The sequence below is a fragment of the Trichosurus vulpecula genome, chromosome 8 (assembly GCF_011100635.1).
Source record: "Trichosurus vulpecula isolate mTriVul1 chromosome 8, mTriVul1.pri, whole genome shotgun sequence".
NCBI lineage: Eukaryota > Metazoa > Chordata > Mammalia > Diprotodontia > Phalangeridae > Trichosurus > Trichosurus vulpecula.
The window spans coordinates 105184925-105205346 of NC_050580.1; the positions used below are offsets into that span (position 1 = coordinate 105184925).

General features: G+C 37.5%; 1 protein-coding gene across 11 annotated transcripts in view; it reads right to left on the reverse strand.

Moving 5' to 3' along the window:
• ADD3 (adducin 3) overlaps positions 1-20422 on the reverse strand; it is a 168543-nt gene that overhangs the window by 24980 nt on the left and 123141 nt on the right. For all 11 annotated transcript variants that reach the window (XM_036734604.1, XM_036734610.1, XM_036734608.1 and 8 more), the window contains one exon: positions 4237-4457. In XM_036734604.1, the coding sequence (XP_036590499.1) occupies positions 4237-4431 (195 nt within the window). In that variant the 5' untranslated portion in view covers positions 4432-4457. The remainder of the gene's footprint in view (positions 1-4236; positions 4458-20422) is intronic.

Genomic DNA, 20422 nt, shown 5'->3' on the forward strand with positions numbered 1-20422 from the left:
TTAAAGTAAAACACCCATCATAAGGTAAAACTCTGACTGTCCAATAAGATGCCTCCTCCCCCCCCTCCTCTAATAGACCAAACATAGAAACATGGCTTCTTGAACCAGGATTCACATGAAAACTCTGTCGTTGTTATTGTTGTTGCTGTTTCTTCTTCCTTTTCCTCCTCTTCTTCATCGTTGTCTTATGTTCACAAATGATCAAATATGTATGTATGAGAAGGGAGGTATATAGGCCCTTACTAAGTAGTACTGACTTAAATGATGAAAAAAAAATTTAAGGACAACACAATCTGAAGAAGTGGAGAATGGATCCTATACTTTTTAAAGCATAGGGATGCCCCGGGGGGAGAATAAGGAAAGTTGGAAGCTTTTGTTAACTACTGTGGGAGTTAGAAATCCATGTTGTCACATATTGGCAGGTTTTCTTCTCTTCATGAGACTTTGATAATACAAAGCTTATGATTTACTGTTACCATCCCTGAAGGCATTTCTATAGAAAGACAGGGATTCTTAATTTGAGGTCCATAAACTTGACTTTTAAAAATATTTTGAAAAAAGTATTTCAGTACAATTCGTTTACCTGGTAATCCTATGTATATAATTTTATGCATGTAAAAACATTATTCTGGGGGCAGCTAGATGGAGCAGTGAGTAGAGCACCGGCCCTGGAGTCCGGAGGACCTGAATTCAAAATTGGCCTCAGACACTTGACACACTTACTAGCTGTGTGACCTCGGGCAAGTCACTTAACCCCAACTGCCCTGCCCTCCCCCTCCAAAACAAAACAAAACAAAATATCACTATAAAAACATTATTCTGAGAATAGATCCTTAGTCTTCATTGACTGCCACTAGGGTCCCTGACACACACAGAAAGGTTACAAAACTCTGCTTTAAGATGAGGAGAAAGTTGTTCTACTGTTCACACAGAGTTTTCATGTGTCTTTTGGTTCAAGAAGCCATGTTCCCATGTTTAGTCTATTAGAGGTTTCTATTGCCTGGATTCTCTTTGGCCTCTGAATCCTAACTCTTTTGTCATATATTGGGCTTCATCCAGTATCACAAAATTAAAACAACGCCACTGAATGCTCCTCATCTGGCAAAAGGCAAAAAGCAAACAACAACAACTATCAGTTGTCCCTTTAGAATGATAAAATGGAAATCTGGAAAACAAAGTTTCTTCAGGGACAGAATTATGTCAACCAAATCAGCGTGGTACTCAGAAGGATTTGAGTCCAGGCCTCCAGAGCTGAGAGTACAATTTATGGATCCACTTCATCACTTAAGACCATTAAAGCGGAGACTCCTCAGAGAACTCAAGGTTATTACGACTTAATACTCTAATTTAGTATACTTAGGGGCTCATGGATGGATTATGGGGCTTGATGTTAGGAAGACCTGTGTTCAAATCCTTTCTCACACATTTAATAGCTGTGTGACCCTGGGCAAGTTACTTAACTTCTCTTTGTCTCAGTTTCCTCATCTGTAAGATGGAGATAATAAAAGTATCTTCTTCACAAGGTTGTTAACATATGGGAAGCACTTTGCAAATCTTAAAGTGCTTTATAAATGCTGGCTGCTGTTTATTATCATAATCCTAAGGTAGAGATCTGAAAAAGTAGCAGACTTTCTCCTAAAGGTCTCATGAACAAGATTTTAGACTCATTGGTCAGGATTTAGAAGAATTATCTGCCTGTAATTTATTTAAAAAAATTAAATCACTGCCTACTTCTCTTCCCTCAGGTGGTATCAAAATATAGGCACCTTTTATTCTTTACTAGTCACCCAGCCAAAAATGACTCATTTCACAAGGCCAGTTGGAAAGTGAAGATCCATAAGATCATTATTTATTCTTCTCCATTAGGTGTAAAGATAACCAATATTGTTAAGGCAATTTGCAGATAGTGGGGGGATAGAGAATGAACTTGTGCTTTCTTCGGCACAAGGAATTCCTCCATGAAGAAAGTCTCTCTACCAATGCAAATTGGCTCTTTCTCTGCAATTTATACTAGTAGAGAGTTGCCTAGGACACGAAGAAGTTACATGATTTGGCCAGAGTTACAAAGCCATTGTGTGTCAGAGGTGGGACCTGAACCCGACTTTTGAGGTCTGAGGTTGGCCCAGCTCTCTATCAACAGGACCTTCTAATCTGCACATGAGGAAAACAAAATAAAAAAATTCAACGATTTGCTTGTCAGAGTCTGAGCTGAGGTAGGTTAGTAGGAGAAAGCCAGTAATGAGGTAGGAATTCTTACTTGATTCTGTATCCACTAAACTGCAGGACAAAACAATGGATCTAAAGACAAAAATTTCCTTACACAACTTTTATTTTCTCCCATATAACTAGAGATCAATAATCTATTCTGAGAGTATTTCATCAATAACCTCAACATGTAAGGACTCATGTTAGGATTCTGAATTCTCAAGGATAGGTAAGGATGCTCAATGCTATCTTCTTTAAGTTACAGCGTTACCATTTACCACTCTAGACTGGTTAATACAGTTTATTCTTCTTGCCATTTGAGCTATTTGAATTCAGTTGATAAATTATCAACAAAGTTAATACAACACTGTAGTATTTGCTAAATAGAAAAAGTGCAACTTATTTAAAAAAATACAGATACCTGCTCACTCCTGAATTCTCTTTTTGTCCTTGTTCTTTTATTTTATTTTGCATTTGTCTAAGCTCTGCTGTTATCAGAGGCCAGAAGAACTAACGTTTGAACTGAACAGCTCATCTTTCCCCTGAAGTGTTCCACTTCCAGAATCTTCTAGTATTTGCTACTCCCCTTAGAAGCAGGCCCCATGGCTATTAGTCTGAGTCATGGCACGAGTTGCTTGGGGGAGAATCCTCAGTCTGCTTTTGATTCAAATTTTGTGACTTCACCCATATGAAGTAAGAGAAGTCTTTTACTACAGTCACCTTGAACATCTCAACGCCTGCATATTCATTTTAATATCAGTTAGAAATCCAATATTCCCAAATTGGGCTTCACATGACCATAAGCACTGAATGATGCCTCAGGGCCATGCTAATTTCATTATGAATGCTGCTTTGAGTTCACTGTGCACATAATAAGCCAGTCTGACTGCATTAACAAATTTGAGCAATCCTTTACAATACAGTACTTGAAAATTTAAATACTCTGATATTATCGTTATCCAAAAAACTGAGTCACAAACAAAAAGGGTTCATCCAAGAGCCACCTGAGCTGAGTTGGAGCCTGCAGTGAAAACATGCTGAGACTCCATGATCCCTCTATCACCTGTGGAGAAAGTATGTGCATTCTCAGCACTACTGTGGTTTTTCAATCATGTTCAATTAGGCGGCTCTCTCATCCTCCACAACCAACACATGGCCTTTGTGATTTTACTCTGAGGTTAGAGCAACAGTTACAATTCTTTTAGAAATCATTCAGAGAATCTGGATGTTGTCTCAAAGACAGGATCACAGCCTGTTAGTGAGAGGGGCTGGACTTCTGATTTCATGGGTATAGTGTTATTTAGCGAGATAAAAGAATGTAGGTCCTCATTTTCTCTACAATTTTGGGTCTTAGGGAAGTGCCAAGGGCACTGAGCAGTTATGTGAGTTGCCAAGGTTCATACATCTAGTATGTGTCAGAGGCAGCACTCGAACCCAGGTCTTCCTGCCAAAGCGCAGATCTTTATCGACCTCTGCTCTGCCTCATTATAGCTTAGTATGCTTTTAAAATCAATTTAGTCAGGCTGGGGTTTTGTTTTTATCAGAATAGGTTTCAGATTACAAAAATCATCTTTTCCTTCCCCCTCTCTCATGCCTTTCTCCAACCCCCTTCTGAATATCCAGGTAAACACAGGAAGGATGACATTTGTGCATAAGCTGCATTTCACCAAGGTCTTGCTTCCTACTGGATCAGTCATGCCTTTCTGCACTTTGGTGATTTCCCAGCCTGAGCTCAATGTCCTTGAGCTCACCAGTTGCTTTTGTACTTCTCTAATGAAGCATAGCACCCAGAAAATTCACAAGAAAAAGTAATGCCTAGTGAATGCTAGTTTGTTCTTAAGTCTTTACAAGCCAAACATATAAATTAGCTGTCTGCTTCTCTGAAAGGACTGGGGGCCACTGGAACTTCCTCTACGCCCATTCTCATCTTGATTTCCCTTTTCGATGGGACATTTTGGGTTTTCCACCTCTACAAGTCAATTTCTTAGGCAGGAAGAAAAACTATAGTTTCTTTAAATTGCTTTGACTCACAGGACTTTGCAGGATCTGAGTGACTCTCTTCCTTTGTTCCATCATATTGAAGTCTTGTCTTAGGTCTGGAGACATATTCCTTTCCCTAATGTATTCAGGGTCATTTTCATTGATGCGATCAAAATACCTCTCTTTGTGAGGCATGCTGGGAGGGGGAGGAGTTGTGATCACTCCTGGATTAGCATCTGAACTCATGCTTCAAGGCTGTCAATTCTTGTCACCTGTATCAAGTAAAAAAGAAATGAGAGACATTAAGGTCATTATAAAATCTAACTTAGAGAGTACAAACATAGAATGTTTCTTGCCCTTCTAGTAATGATGGTAACATCCTTAAATGGGGCAGTTTCTCAAATGAAATCAGATCGAGTTCTATCTTTGTGAAGATCTCCTAGGTAATGACACTAAACTGCAAACTATGTTTTGGAAGCTGATGAAAACAAGCAACTAAATCATGATACTGGAATCAACTAATTGCCAAATAAAATTGTGAAAGAGAACAGTGGTGATAAACTAGAAAATCAGAATATTATTTAGATTATTTCTTGTTGAGAATATCTATTATTCTATGGGCGTTTTTTTGATCTGAACAAAATCAGGCATTATTATGATCCACAGTAATGCTTTTTGTTTTCTTGATAGAATTAAACCTTGGCTTTATTTAACAGGTTCACTTCATTCCAGTGACAATTTGCCAGCATGCTAGAATAAAATGATTTCAGGATTTTCCAAATGATTCAAAAAATTCCTTGGAAAATAAAAATTGTGGGTAGATTAAAAGAGGTGGGTGTGTGTTTGTGTGTGTGTGTGTGTGTGTGTGTGTTTTTCCTTCTAGCCAATGAAGTAATATGTTTTGCTTGACTTTGCATATTTGTTCCAAAAAATATTTTTCTTTTCTTTTCTCCCTTTCTTTCAATAGAGTGTGGGGTGGTGGGAGGGAGAAAAAATATATTTCTCTTATATAAAAAGAATGAGAACTGAGTGGTGCTACAAATGAGGTAACCATATTGTTAGTTTTGATTAATTGTTCTACTTTGTTACAAGGGACTCACAGAGTTGGGGTAATCTGGACATGTATGTAATGTAAAGACAAAACACATCATTAAAACTTTTTTGAAAATGAAAAAGATCTCGGTTTTAGTGCACAGCAAGCTCAATGTGACTCAGCAGTGTGATATGAAAGCCCAGAAACTTAGTGCAATCTTAAACTGTATATAAAGAAGCATCTAGGTCACATTTTAAAGCAACCAAAATGGTGAATGGGCCTCCAAATCATGCCACATAAGGACTAATGAAAGGAAATAGTGATGCATGTTTAACCTGGAGAAGAGAAGACTTAGAGAAGAACATGATAACTCTGAGTATTTGTAGGGCTGTTATATCAAAGGGGGTGGGGGAGGTAGTGTTAATGTGAACAAAGAACTTCCCCATCCATTCAACAGGCCTCAGGTGGGGCTAGGTGGGAAAGCTTTGTTTGTAAGTAGGCATAAAGCCTCTACTTACCAAAAACTAAGCATTTGGGCATGAGGCCCTTGGGCCCTAAAAAGAGTATAAATACCCAGAAGGTAGCCATAGAACTCAGAAGCTGCAGAGAGCTACAGAATTTGGAATTCAGCCCAAGGAGAAGGAATTCGGAGTAGACAGAGCTGCATAGCTGCAGAGAGAGCACAGAGCGGAGAGTGGAAACCAGGGAACTGCAGAGACCACAGAACCAAGGAGGGAGAGAACGAAGGCAAGCAGACAGCTAGGATTCATGAGTGATTGTTTACAGGAAGGCTCCAGTGGGAGGAGGTTACAGGATGACTTGATTCCTTGCTATAATACTGTGTTATAATTTCCTTGTTGCTACATTGAGGTGAGCTTACTGGTTTTGGAATATAACTACTGCTATATCGAATTGGAATTATTGGTCCTGGGATTGGATTCTCTGGTGTCTAAATAAATGTTATGCTTCCTCTGCCTTCTACATAGAGAGTTTTTCATACTTTGCAGTTCTGAAACCATTCAGGCATGTTTATGGTCACCCTAGACGTCATGAATCTCGCCTTACTGATACAGGGCCACACCTGTTCTGCTTGGTGCCAAGGACCATAACTAAGAGGAATTGACGAATGCTGTAAAGAGACACCTTGCGGTCTGATTTAAGGAAACACTTCCAAAGAATGTGAGTTCTTTCAAAGTGTGCCTGATGCAAAGGGTTGCATCAGGCAGTAGCTGTTTTCTCCTTGATGCAGTTCTTTCAAGTCAAGGCTGGATGACCACTTATCAATGAAGACAGGAGATTCTTGTTCAAGTAAGGGGTGGATTAGATGGAATCTGAGCTTCTAGGATTCTAAGCATATATATGTTTTCATGAATAATTACAATATTTCTTGGCTTATGAGTCTCCATAGTTAGTAGCCCCCAATCTTTTGTGGATTATGTATATTTTTATTATATTGCACTTTTACTTGTTCTATCCCTCCTGTCATTTTTCATTTCCTCTTATTAGAGGAAACATGTTTGCATATAAATAAATATAAAAAACATCTAACAAATGCATTTTGGAAAAGCACTAATGGTAGGAAAGGGCACTTCACCTGAGCTTTGAAGGAAGTAAAGGTTTCTAAAGGCAGAGGTGGAGGGAGATGTGCATGCCAGGCATGGGGCACAGCCTGCACAAAAGGATGTACTTGGGAAACAACATGCTGCTACACTCTGGACTTCTCTACCATGCTCCCTTTCAGCTTCCTCTCATGTGTGATTTTCCCCATTAGAAAGTGAGCTCCTTGAGGCCAGGGACTGTCTTCCTTTTTGCTTGTTTGTATTCCCAGCACTTAGCAAGTACCTGGCACAGGGTGCTACAGTGGATAAAGCACAGGGCTTGGAATAAGGAAGATTCATCTTCCTGAGTTCAAATCTGGCCTCACACTTACTAGCAGTGTGACCCTGGGCAAGTCACTTAACCCTGTTTGCCTCAGTTTTCTCATCTTTAAAATAAGCTGGAGAAAGAAATGGCAAACCACTCCAGTATCTTTGCCAAGAAAACCCCAAAAGAGTTGGACAGGGCTGAATAACAACAACAAATGCCTGTTAACTGAAATGCTTTGTTGATTGACTTTAAATGCCAAGATACAGAGGGCTCCACATTGTATGGTACCTTGCTATTGGTTTATCATGGCAGAGCAGCAGCACCTTTACCAACTCCTCCCTCGGTGATGTTGTCATGGACTATGATGAACTATACAGCCAATAAAAGTATGAGTTTCTTCTACGGAGCTAACTACAGAGTTATGTTTGTCTTGGACAAAAGGACCCTGCATTTGCTGCACACCTGCTCTAGCTGGCAGATTCTTATGTTTGCAATAGTATCCTACAGGAGATACTTAAAACTGGCCTGCAAAAGGGAGTGATGGAGGTGGTGGTGTAGGCGACAGTGGTTAAGGACCAGCAACTGGTACAGCTTTGGCAGCCAGGTGGTGTAGTGGCCAGAGCTTTGGGTCTAGAGTCAGGAAGCCCCGAGTTCAAATCCAGACTCAGAAATACTGGCCATGTGAACTGGGGCAAGTCACTCAGCTTCTCTTTCCTCAGTTTCTTCAACAATAAAATAGGAATAAGAATAGCACCTACCTTGCAGGGTTGTCATGAGGATCAAATGAGATCACCTTTGTAAATGCTTAGCAGAGTGCACGAGTATTCCCTTCCCACCCCTAATAGCCAAACAACAACACTGTTTTGGCCTGGTCTTAAGTAAATACCCAGCTATTCTAGGAAGCTGTCCAGTTCATTAGACCGTAAATTTCTAAGAGAGACTTAATAGCTTGACCAGGGGCAATGCTCATTAGGCCATGTGCTGCTCCCTCAGTCCCTCCACCCTGACCCTGGAGCCTGGCATTTCCTTGCTAATCATGTACCGGGATGTTCCTGCAGTAGATGGTTTCCACGGACAGGTCCGGAATTGGCAGCATAGTTCCCCACCACTGCATAATGGAGACAAGAATTTGGGTAGTGGTGGGGAGAGGAGGTTGATCCGGGGAAATGCTAGATATGAACTTGTTCCTCTTAATAAAAGCTGATGTTTATATAGTGCTTTGTTGTACACAATGTACTCTAAAAGAAACCATGGCCTACAAAAGGCTCTTTCTCCCCCAAAAGATTTTGTTCTACAGGTGAGAACACAGAGGTCTATAGAGGTTAAATGATTTGCCTAAGACTGCACAGCTAAATTAGGTCTATACCCCCCAAAGAGACCAAAGAAAGAGGAAAAGGAGCCAAATGTACAAAAATATTTACAGCAGCTCTTTTTGTGGTGGCAAAAGCGTATGCTCATCAATTGGGGAGTGACTAAACAAATCACAGGATATGAATGTAATGGAATACTATTGTAAAAAAAGAAGAAAGGTGTGGTTTCAGAATAACTTGGGAAGATTTGTATGAGTTGATGCAAAGTGAAGTGAGTAGAACCAGAACAATTTATACAACAAAAATATTGTAAAGAAATATAATTTTGAAAGACTTAGTAACTCTAATCAATACAATGACCAATCACAGTTCCAAAGGATTCATAATGAAATATGCTTTCCACTCACAGATAGAGAACTGATGGTACTCAGAGTACAAACCAAAGCATATTTTCCTTTATTAATTTTTTTGTGGACATGACTAATGTAAAAATTTGTTTTGCATGAATATACTTATTTATATTGAGTCTTGCTTTCCTTGCATTCTCAATAGGCAAGGAGGGGTAGGAAGAGGGAGATAACTTGAAACAGAAACAAAACCGAATTTAAAAAAATAAAAATTAAAAAAAGATTACAAAACTAGTAGAGTCAGATTTCAATCTACGTCTTCTGACCTCAAGTTCAGAAAACTTTGTGTTTAGTTCTCAATCCAAAGGATCAAATGGGACAACATCAAGTCCAGGTCAAATCTAGTAGCTAACATTTAAGGACAGTAAGTCCCCAAAATCAGGGTGGGGGGGTAGCCACTCAGTCCTTTTATCTGTAGCAGCCTTTGTCCCTCCATCACTCTGTGGGAGTTCCTGTCTGTGCTACGTCGCATGGAAGAATACCACATATGCCAAAATATTAGAATTTCTAGGAATATCAGGACAATAGAACAGCATGTTGGTAGTTGGGACGGTATAAGAAAATCTGGGATGTGTAGCTGACACAAATGAAGGGCTACTAAAGGGCCCTTTCAAGTGAGCTATTTTGGGCTGCTTATGTGTCAGGGGATGTCTACTTTCAGTTGTGCCCATCTAGAATTTGCAGTTAGAAATAGCTCTCTCTGTGTGTATGTGCACGTACACACACACACACACACACACACACACGTACACACACACAGAGCAAAAAACAACCACGTATGGTAATTTCTTCCTTAATCTTCTCTATTGATCTTGGTAATTTAATGGAGTTTCCCTTTAATATTGAATGGCAACTATGTACATCCCAAAAGTAAAATTTAAAATATATATCAAGAATAAGGTATGAAGAATTACGAGTTATCCTGTTGGACTTTAGCAGCTATTGGTGTTTACCTACTAAGGGCTCTTTCCCCTAAAAGATTTTGTATTGAAGTAGGTGTTAGAGAGGGAAATCTCATCTTTGTCCCACGTTGATATTAAAATAAACATATTGTGCTTCATAAACCAAGATTCCCCCACTCTTCCATCAAATAACAACCTCACCCCAGTGTTAAAGAGACACAGAGCATGATGCAGGAGGTAGGAAACAGTTACCAAACTTTATAGGGATCAGACAAAACCTCAGTCGCTAAGTCAATTATCTTTGAGAAAGTCTTTGTTTCCAAACTAGCTTCCTAATAATAGCTCTCTCAGTAAGCTTTCAAGATAGTTTGAATAAATTCAACCAAAAAATTCAAAACCACTCTTTGATAGGTAGCTTTACAAAACAATTCCAGCCACAGTCAATGTGAGAATTTTTTTTAGTTTTACTATGAATGTCTGTTACAAGGTCTTTGTTTTTATTTTCTTTTTGGGAGGTAGAGAGGAGAAAGGGGTAAGGAGATCAGGGGTAAAACAAAAAACAAAAACAAAAAAGAAAAGTCAATGAAGCATCTTTTAAAAAAATATGTAACAGAGACCAGATGGGAGGCCAGAAAGAAGCAGAGACAAGGTTTGAAAGCTATAGTTTGAATTTCTTATATACTTAAAAAAATTCGTTTTCCCCCAGTTACATGTAAAAATAATTTTTAACATTTGTTTTTTAAAAAAATTTTGAGTTCCAAATTCTTTCCCTCCATCTCTCCTCTCCCTCATTCCTGAGACTAAGTGAGAAGTCTCATGTAGGTTGTACATGTGCTATCATGCAAAACATATTTCCACATTAGTCATTTTGTGGAGGAAAACTTGAGTCAAAAAAAATTATTCTTTGGTCTGTATTCAGACTCCATCAGTCCTTTCTCTGGAGGTGGAGAGCATTTTTCATCAAAAGTCCTTCAGGATTGTCTTGGATCAATGTATTGCTGAGAATAGCTAAGTCATTCACAGGTGATCATTGTACAATGTTGCTGTTATTGTGTACAATGTTTTCCTGGCTCTGCTCACTTCATTTTGCATCAGTTCATATAAGTCTTCATAGGTTTTTAAAAAATCATCCTGCTCATCATTTCTTATACCACAATAATATTCCATTACAATCATATACCACAACTTGTTCAGCCATTCCCCAATTGATGGGCATCCCCTCAGTTTCCATTTCTTTGCCACCACAAAAAAACCTGCTATAAATGTTTATACAGGTAGGTCCCCTTCCCCTCCCCCCTTTTTATCTCTTTGGGATACAGACTTAATATTGCCATTGCTAGATCAGAAGGTATTGCTCAGTTTTATAGCTCTTTGGGCATAGTTCCATACTGCTCTCCAGAATGGTTGGATCAGTTCACAACTCCACCAATAGTTCATTAGTGTCTCAATTTTCCCACATTCCCTCTTACGTACTTTTAAAAAAGCAAGCTGCACGTAATGGAGATCTGCAGTCTCATGTACAATCTCCTTTCTGTGTTTTACTATCTGTGTTGGAAATGCTCATTTTATTTGTGTTTAGGTTTAAAATAAAAATAAATAATATTTTAAAACAAAGACAATTTCAGCTCTATTCCTCAGAAGCAAATTTTTCTGAAATAGTTTCTTTTAAAAAATAGGGCAATGAGTATCACAGAAAATATGTTTAGGGTCCTAAACTGTTCATATCTATAGATGAGCCTAAGAAGTGATATGATTCTTTTATTATTTGTTCATTCTTAGCTTTCACAAAGATAAAACAATTGCTATTAGTACTGATGACAATCCTACAGTTTATAAAAGGACCTGTAACTAATTCTAATAAAGTCTAATAACTCTTTATAACTCTATTGCCAATTCTTCCTAGAGCTCATAAAATTAACCATTTCTTCAAATCTTTTACACATGGTTGGTCCAATGAATCCTCCCCTGAGGTCTTTGACATTATTTGACATAGCCCCTTATCCATCAAGCTCTTCTGCAATAGAAATCACAAAATTGCTGATTTAACTTGGTGTAAAACATGTAAAGAAACCAATACTGTAGTATACATAGTCTGTGCTCTACTTATCTTTCCTAACACAATATGAATCCCAGCTTCCAGAGGAGGAGGTATTTTAAGTAGTTTATCTGAAGTAACCAGATTGTCTCTGAAGGAAAAAGCATGGATTCTGTTAGTGGTAACTGCAAAACGTTTTTCATGGCAAACAATCTGGGAATAGTTATGGAATACAAAATGGGCTTATGTAACAATTTCTTCAACTCAAGGACAGTAAAATGGGAAGTTGTCCTGGAAGACATGAATAAACTTTGTGAAAACAATTTTAATGGGCCCTTGGCCATAACAGAATACTAGTCTTTACACGCCAGAGCAAGAAGAAATATTTAATCAGGTTTGCATTTATTGAGAAACTTTTCCTTTTTAAAATTTCTTGCTGGAGCCAGGTTTAAGTTGAACAAAGATAGGAACAATTCAGTCAGTCACCCAGTTAACTAAAGCAAAAACAGTCCCTGCCCTCAAGATGCTGACATCTTAATGGGGGAGACAACATGCAAACAACTATGTACTGACAAAATATATACAGAGTAAATTGCAGAAAATTTCAGAGTGAAGGCACTGATATTAAAGGGCATGTAGAAAGGCTTCTTGCAGAAAGCTGGATTGTAGCTGAGACTTGAAAGAAGCCTGGGAAGCCAGGAGGCAGAGATGAGGAGGGACAGCATTCCAGCCATGTGGGGCAGCCAGTGAAAATGCAGAGTTGGGAGAATAGCAATTAAATTAGTATCCTAGAAAATTCAAACCATGAGTGAAGCAAGTGTTCGATTATTTTTAAAAATATCATCAATATGTATATTTTGGACAAATACAATACAAAGATGAGTTCAATCTGAAACTGAGTAGCAGGAAGAGATCAAATAGTATTGTGCTTGGGACACCATGAAGTATTTTCAGTGATTTCAAACTGCATATGTTATACAGATCCTTCTTAATAACATTAGTATTCTCTCACTGATACTCTGAATTGTTGGATACTATAATTTCAGTAGTTTCTAAAGAACAATGGAAATATGAATGGTGAGTATTATAGACATTATAGTTTTACCGACAGTGATTTGCAGATGAGACTAGAAAAGGATATGGCCCATTTGTTAAGTGAGAATGAGAGACAATGATGAACAGACCTATTGGTACATTGGTATCTCTAATATACTATAAGCACAAGAGAAATCCTTCTAGCACACCGAGTTAAGATTTTCTGTGGAAGATTTATGAGAAAACATGAATAGGAGGCCACAGGACTAGAAGGAATAGAGGAGTTGTGCAGGAACACTTATACTAATTAAATCATTAATTTATCCAGTTTATACATTTTTGTTGTAATATCCTTTCCACAATACCATACTGCCTTCTGAGGAAATTGAACTGGAAGAACTGGGTTCTAGACCCAGGTTTTCTGCTAACTAGCCATGTGACTTTGTCTAAGTCGTTTTCCTCTTTAAACCTTACTTTATCCATCTATACAATGGAATTAGGCTAGATGATTGAAGGTCCTTCAAACTCTAAAGTTCAATGATGCTGTGAATATATCCTCCAAGACACATATGTAAACAGATGTATGGCATTCATAACTCTGATCTGTGGTCATATTCATTGTCTCTGGAAACAGTCTAACAATAAGAGTTGCCCTTGCTTTGGGTAGAGGGTCAGAGTTTGAGATGGGACTGCTGTCATAGTCTGAAAGAGAGAAGTGACCGTAAGATTCTAGGGATCAAACAACTAATTCCAAATATACCCATTTCCAGCTGATACTTTAAATGGCCTAAATTCTGGATTTGATCCTCCTTATAACTCTGTCATGTCTGAAGAACCAACCATGACTATTTTTTTGAAAAAAATTCCTATATGTTCTTCTTTTAATTGAAGATTTAAAAAAAAAGCAGCCTTCAACATTAATGCCAGAAAAATATTTTGCTGATGCTATGAACTTCTTCGTAAAGAGGATATTTTACAGAAAAAGATTTAAAGCCTAAATAAAAATTTTTACAAAATCTTGTCCAGATGTTTTTATAATTAATTACCATAAAAATATATTTAAATAACCATAAGTTTATGACACAAATGGATGAAATAGCCCAGAAATTCAAAATTATGACCAGAGTCATTTAGAAGGTGAAGGTGGAATGAAAAGAAAGAGAAAGGGTAATGGGCCAAGATAGAAATTTTAAGGAATATTTCACAGAGGTGCACTGCATATTCAGATTTCTCTGAGAGAGAAGCAGTGCTGTGTAATATACAGCACATTGGATTTAAAGTCAGAAGGTACAGGTTCAAATCCTACTTCATCATTTACCAACTCTGTGACGCTAAGCAAGGCTCTTTACTCCCTGAACCCTAGCTCTCGTTTTCCTCAGCTATAAAATGCAGCTGATAAAATCTGCACTATATAAGGTTGTTGCAAGATCAGATAAGATAGTTTATAAATTGAAATAATGAGTATAAATGAGAATAAAATAATTAGAATGAATACAAATCATTTTTTATCCTTTGGGTATTATATGAATATGCTATTAGTATTACTATGCAACAGTGAAAGAATCTATTCCATACAAGTTATATTTAATATATCCTTGCTAAAGACATTATCATATTAGTAAAACAGGACTCAGCTAGTATGCTAGTTTCAAAAAATTATCTGAACCTCTTTAACTGTAAAATTATTAGCATTAATGGACACAAATATAAGTTAGTCCAATGCCAGTTAACATGGATAAAATGTACGCAAATGATGGAGTTGTGTTCAAAATTACATTAAACAGAACCTATCAAAACGTGGACGTTGAGAGAAATCTAAGTAGTTAGTCCTAGATAAATGTTAGCTCCTTTTTATAGGGAGAGGCTTTGGTGATAGACTAGTGTTGGAGGCCATATAGAGCACATACCAACGTCAGCTTTAGAGAATGATGAAAGCATTCTCAAGCCTTTTGAGGGTATCGTGCAGGTCACGGCTTTTATATATCTCTATACTGTACATCTGGGAAAGCACAATGTTCTTTTTATTTGACTGATGAAAACAAAAATATCTATAATACACACCCCCCAACAAGGAATTTAAAGGCTAAAACACAGACTCTCTTAAGAGTGCATCCAAGTCTTAAATTTCTTTCCCTCCCAAAGAAATGTACATCGTTCAGAAATAAGAAGCCCATTTTCTCAGCCAGTGCATGGGTATGTTCAACCAACATTGGCAATCTGAATGAAAGCTATTTATTTAGGGATCTTAATATGATAAAAGAAACGATTTCAAATGAGATTATGATTTTTTGCAAGCCATACCATGCTTTTGTGTTTTAAAACTATCTGAAGTTGAGGAATGTTACTGAATATGTCCACAGTAGGAAAAATCACAGGCAACATCAGAGGTGCAAGGCTAAACCTCATATGGTTAAACTTGCCATATGATGATACAAAAATAATTTTAAAAAAATTCAACTCCACTGACATTTGTTAATACCCAAAATGTCCTTCCAAATGCGGAAGATAAATAACACTGGAAGCTTCTGACCTCGGTATACATTATTCTCCACAAGCTCTTTAGACCAGTCAGACTTGCCTTCCTGTTGTTGCTTATACATAAAAACTCTCCCATCTCTGCGTCCTTACATAGGCTATCCCATACACCTGTATTTATACTCTCTGTCTCTTAGAATCCCTAGTTTCTTTAAAAATTTATCTCGTGAATTACCTTCTACAAGTACTTCTTGATCCTCCTGCAGCTGCTAGCACCCTTCTCATGCCCAAATTACCTTGTACCCATTTCGTATCTAGTATGTGCATGCGCGCGCGTGTGTGTGTGTGTATATATGTATGTGTGTGTGTATATATATATATATATATATATATATATATATATATATAATATGTACATTTTGTCTCCCCTAATAGAATGTAAGCTCCTTGAGGGCAGGGATGCTTTCATTTTTGCCTCTGTATCCCATCCCCAGAGCCTAGAACAATTCCTTGAGCAGATCGTGACCATATATTCTGATGATATTTTGTATGTGTTCATGCCAGGGGTGAGGAATCTGCGGCCTTGAAGCCACATGTGGCCTTCATACTGTTTATACAGACTAGATTTATACTAAGTTTTATACCCTTGTTCATAACAAATTCCACCTGGCTCTGGAGTCGGAGAACATGATTTCAAATCACATTGACGACACTGAGTGATCCTGGGTAAGCTTGCTCATCTATCAAGTGAAGAAGTTGGATTAGATAGCCTGTGATGTCCCTTCTGGTTCTAAATCCATGAGCCTATAAAGCTGATAAAAAACAGAAATAAAAAAGAGACAGAGAGCCTGGCTAAGTTTCAACATAATAGGAGGAGGGAAGGCACAGGACATTGTACATGGGACTGTGAAGACGACACTACATAGCTCTAATTAAAAACAAGTACTTGGGGCAGCTAGTGAGTAGAGCACTGGCCTTGAAGTCAGGAGGACCTGAGTTCAAATCCACACTTGACATACTAGCTGTGTGATGTTGGGCAAGTCACTTAACCCCAATTACCCTGCCTTCCCCCATAAAAAACAAAAAACAAAAAATAAGTACTAGCTGTTCCCAGAACTCAGCAGGCCATCTCTTGCTTCTGTGAATTTGTATAAGGCCTCCTCACCTTTGCCTTTCTGAATCCTATTCCTTCAAGGCTTAGCTCAGGTACCACATGCTCCTTGGAAAGTGTCCTTTGATCCTCACAGTTGAAGTATTCTTTTCCTCCTCAAAAATGATTTGTCCTTTGTCCCCATCATACCCTACTGTGGATTTTACTTATTTGTGTATATGTCACATACCTACATACACCCACGTTAGGCTAACCCCTACTATAACATAAACTTTTTTTTTAAACGAAGCTATTCTACTTTTTAATCCTTATATACCTAGTACCCGGCACAATGCCATACCCAGAGGAGACATGCTTGTTGAAGTGAATTTTAAAATGTACCTTCAGAATAAAAAATAGCATGCTTCCTTAAAAGTTTGTTTAAAGGCTTTTCAAAGGTAATTTATAAGAAGCCCTAGTAACTTCAGCAAACTGGATCCCTAAGTCTAGACTTAGTATATTTATTAATATACAAAGTTCAGTCTAGACTGATTTTATAAAACTTAAAAAAATAGGCTATGCATTAATTTGTTTCCTGTTCATAAATTTTTTGTATTGGACACTGGTATGGCATGCCCAATGTTACCCTGACCAATGTTGTCATAAAGTACCATAAAGGTGTATCATCTCCCCCTACTTCATGCCTGGAGTTCTGCAGGAAAATCTTTCATTTCTATGCTTGGACATCTATGGCTCTTGCTTCCACATCCAGGATTGAAGTATTTAGGCTCCCTCCAGCTTGGGTGGTTCTGATTCTTGATGACCACAACCACCTTAATCACCATCACCCCCTCAGACTCTGACAGAGATGACCTAGGACCCTGAATGTTTGTGGGTATGAAGAAAATGACGTCCTAAAATGAGAGGCATCAGGTTCATGTCTATCAGCAACACGTGTTCTGGGAGATACTCTGAGTGGAATGACAATAAGGACCTGTACTTTTTAGTTAAATAGTTCTTTTTCTTTTACCCAACTGATCTAATTGAATTATATTAAGTTAAATGTGCTGATGTGATAGACTCCACTGTACTTAACTCTGGATTGGCAGAAGTCATTACTGGTTTTTACACAGACCCTAGCCTCCTGCCTATCTGCTCAGATAAAGGACAGTGACTGCTTTTGTTCTAGCTGAAATGAAGTACAAGGAACAGAAAAAAGTGCATAGAACAGAAAAATTCCATGAAGTTGAGAAGCAACTGTCCTTGAAGAAGGATGGAAGGGAAGGAGGGAAGGAAGAAGGGAGGAAAGATAAAGAAAGAAATGAAGGAGGCAATGTAAATGAATGCTTTGTCTTCTATAATTTGTAAGCAAGACCTTAAGGAATTTTGACACCAAGTCTCAATGAAATATTGAAGAAATTAAACTCTCATATGTAAGGTGTCTCGCACTTTGGATATTGAAGTTATAGGTTTTCCTTTAAAGCAATGTAAGAACAACTTGAGTTAAATTAAGCAATATTTATTAATATACAAAGTTCAGTGAGGATGGTTTTTAAACTCTACCCTTATATTTCTATTCCTTTAGATTATGCTCTAGATTGTGTATTCTCTGACTGCCCTCTATTATGCGTATCTTCAGAAAGCCTCATCAATCTATCCTTGTAATACGACTGTAATCCACAGAGTAGCATATGGTGCAAAGAACACCTGACCAGAAATTGGGAGACTTGGGTTTAAGTCCTGAGACTCTGGTTTGTATTTGTTCCAACCTTTTTGAGCTTTGGTTTCCTTCTTCCTCTATAATCTTTTGAAGAGTTACTTATATTACAAAATAGCCATACATTTGTGGCTACTGTGGGTTTATCATTGCACTTATAATAATAACATCTTGATACTATTTCATTGTTATGGATTTTTCCCCTAGTGGCAAAAAACTAGCAGATACAGTAGTAGGTTATGGGATCCCTTACTCTGCTGTTGACAAACCCCAAATATTTGAGAATCACTGATACCTAAGAACACTAAGAATAGTCATTACTCTTAGTGACCTATAATTAAATGGGGAGAGCAAAATGTTATTAAAATGGATAAAAAAATTAAGGTGCCTTGTATTTGACTAAGGTTAAACTTACCTTGGATATCATTTAAGCTCAAATTAAAAATTTTTCTATGCATCACTAGACAAAATAATTTACTATGATTTGCTCAAATAGGATCTTAGTTCTTTACCAATTAATCTCAAGCTTAATTGCTACTGGATAGGGTGTGTAAATCAACTACCCCATGGTTCTACTCACCATTCCCATGACTTTCTAAGCCAAAATATTCCTTCCAGGCCATCACTTTCCTATAAAAGTTTTCTCCCTTTATTAGAATAAAGGTCCTTTAGGGTGGGGATGGTTTCATATTTATTCCTCCAGTGTTTAGTTCAGTGTTTGATACATAATAAGTGCTCTATATGTTTTTCATTCCTTCATTTAATGTAAGGTTATCTTGAAGTACTGAAAGAGCTGTCTTAAATATACTTTTAAATAAATAGAAAAAAAAAAAACAAGTGTGATGAGGTTATTCCCCTTGCCTCAAATTACTTGTTTTACTCTTTAAAAAAATTTTTCTCCTTTCCTTTACCCCTCCCTACCCACTGAGAAGGCAAGAAATATGATACCCATTATACATATATATATATATATATCCATATGTGTGTGTATACCCATTATACATAGCAAAACATATCTCTGCATTAGATATGATTGGGGGAAAAAGCAAGAAAACTCTAAAAAGGAAAAAAAATATGCTTCAATCAGCACTTTGGGTCCATCACTTCTCTCTCTGGAGGTGGACAGCATTTCATATCACGAGTCTTTTGGAGTTGTGGCTCAGTTCTTTATCAGAGAAACTTGTTGCAAAATTTCCCCCAGCTTCCTTTTTTTCTAATTTTAACTGCATTACTTTTGTTTGTACAAAACCTTTTCAATTTTATGTAACCAAAATTATCAATTTTGCCCCCAGTGAACCTCTCTATCTCTTGCTTGAAATGAATTCTTCCCCCATCCATAGATCTAATAGGTAATTTCTTCCATGGCCCCTATTTTGCTTATGATATCACCTTCTTATATCTAAATTATGTATCCATTTTGAGCTCATTTTGGCATACAGTGTGAGATGTTGGTCTGTCCCTAATTTCTATCAGACTACTTTCCAGTTTTCTCAGCAGTTTTTGTCAAATATCAAGTTTTTGCCCTAGCAACTGGATCTTTGGGTTTATCAACCACTGTGCTGATTTGATTTTCTCTAAGTATACTTTCATATCATCTGCAAAAAGTGATAGTTTTGTTTCCTCATTGATTATGCTTATTCCTTCAATTTCTTTTAACTATTTTATTGCTCTAGCTAGAATTGTAGTACAATATTGAATAATAATGATAATGGACATCTTTGCTTCACTCCTCTTTTTGTTGGAAATGCTTCTAGTTTATAATCATTTCAGATACTGATAGCTCTTGGTTTTAGATACTACTTACCATTTAAAGAAAAGATCCATTTATTTCTATGCTGTCTAGTGTTTTTAATGGGAATGCATATTGTATTTTGTCAAAAGTCTGTGTTTTATACTACTCTGTAGGGCTTCAACATTTAAATACCAAATTCTAGCTTTGCTATTAACTCACTGCTATGTCACAAACTCTCTAGATTTTAGTTCTTTTATTTGAGGGAGTTGAACTAAATCAGGGGTCCTCAATATTTTCCAGCAGGAGATTCACATCATCTTCCTAAATGATGAATAAGTGAAAATAACCGAGGACTGGGGGAGAGGGAAATGAAAATGGTGGTGGTGGTATAAGCCTTCTTCTGTACATGTATAGAACAATAATTAAAATGAGCAGCAGTCTCTGACAAAGAAGGGAAAGAAATTAGAAGCTGTCAGCACTGCTCCCTTCCATGCTGAAAATACCCGTAAATCAGTCAGATGGATTGTGGTTGACAATTATTGGGGGCCTTTTCCTGATTTACTTTGCATGCAATGGGGAGAAGGCTATGTTGTTGTTGACACAATTCCTCCCAGCATTTCTCAGATATTTTTTAG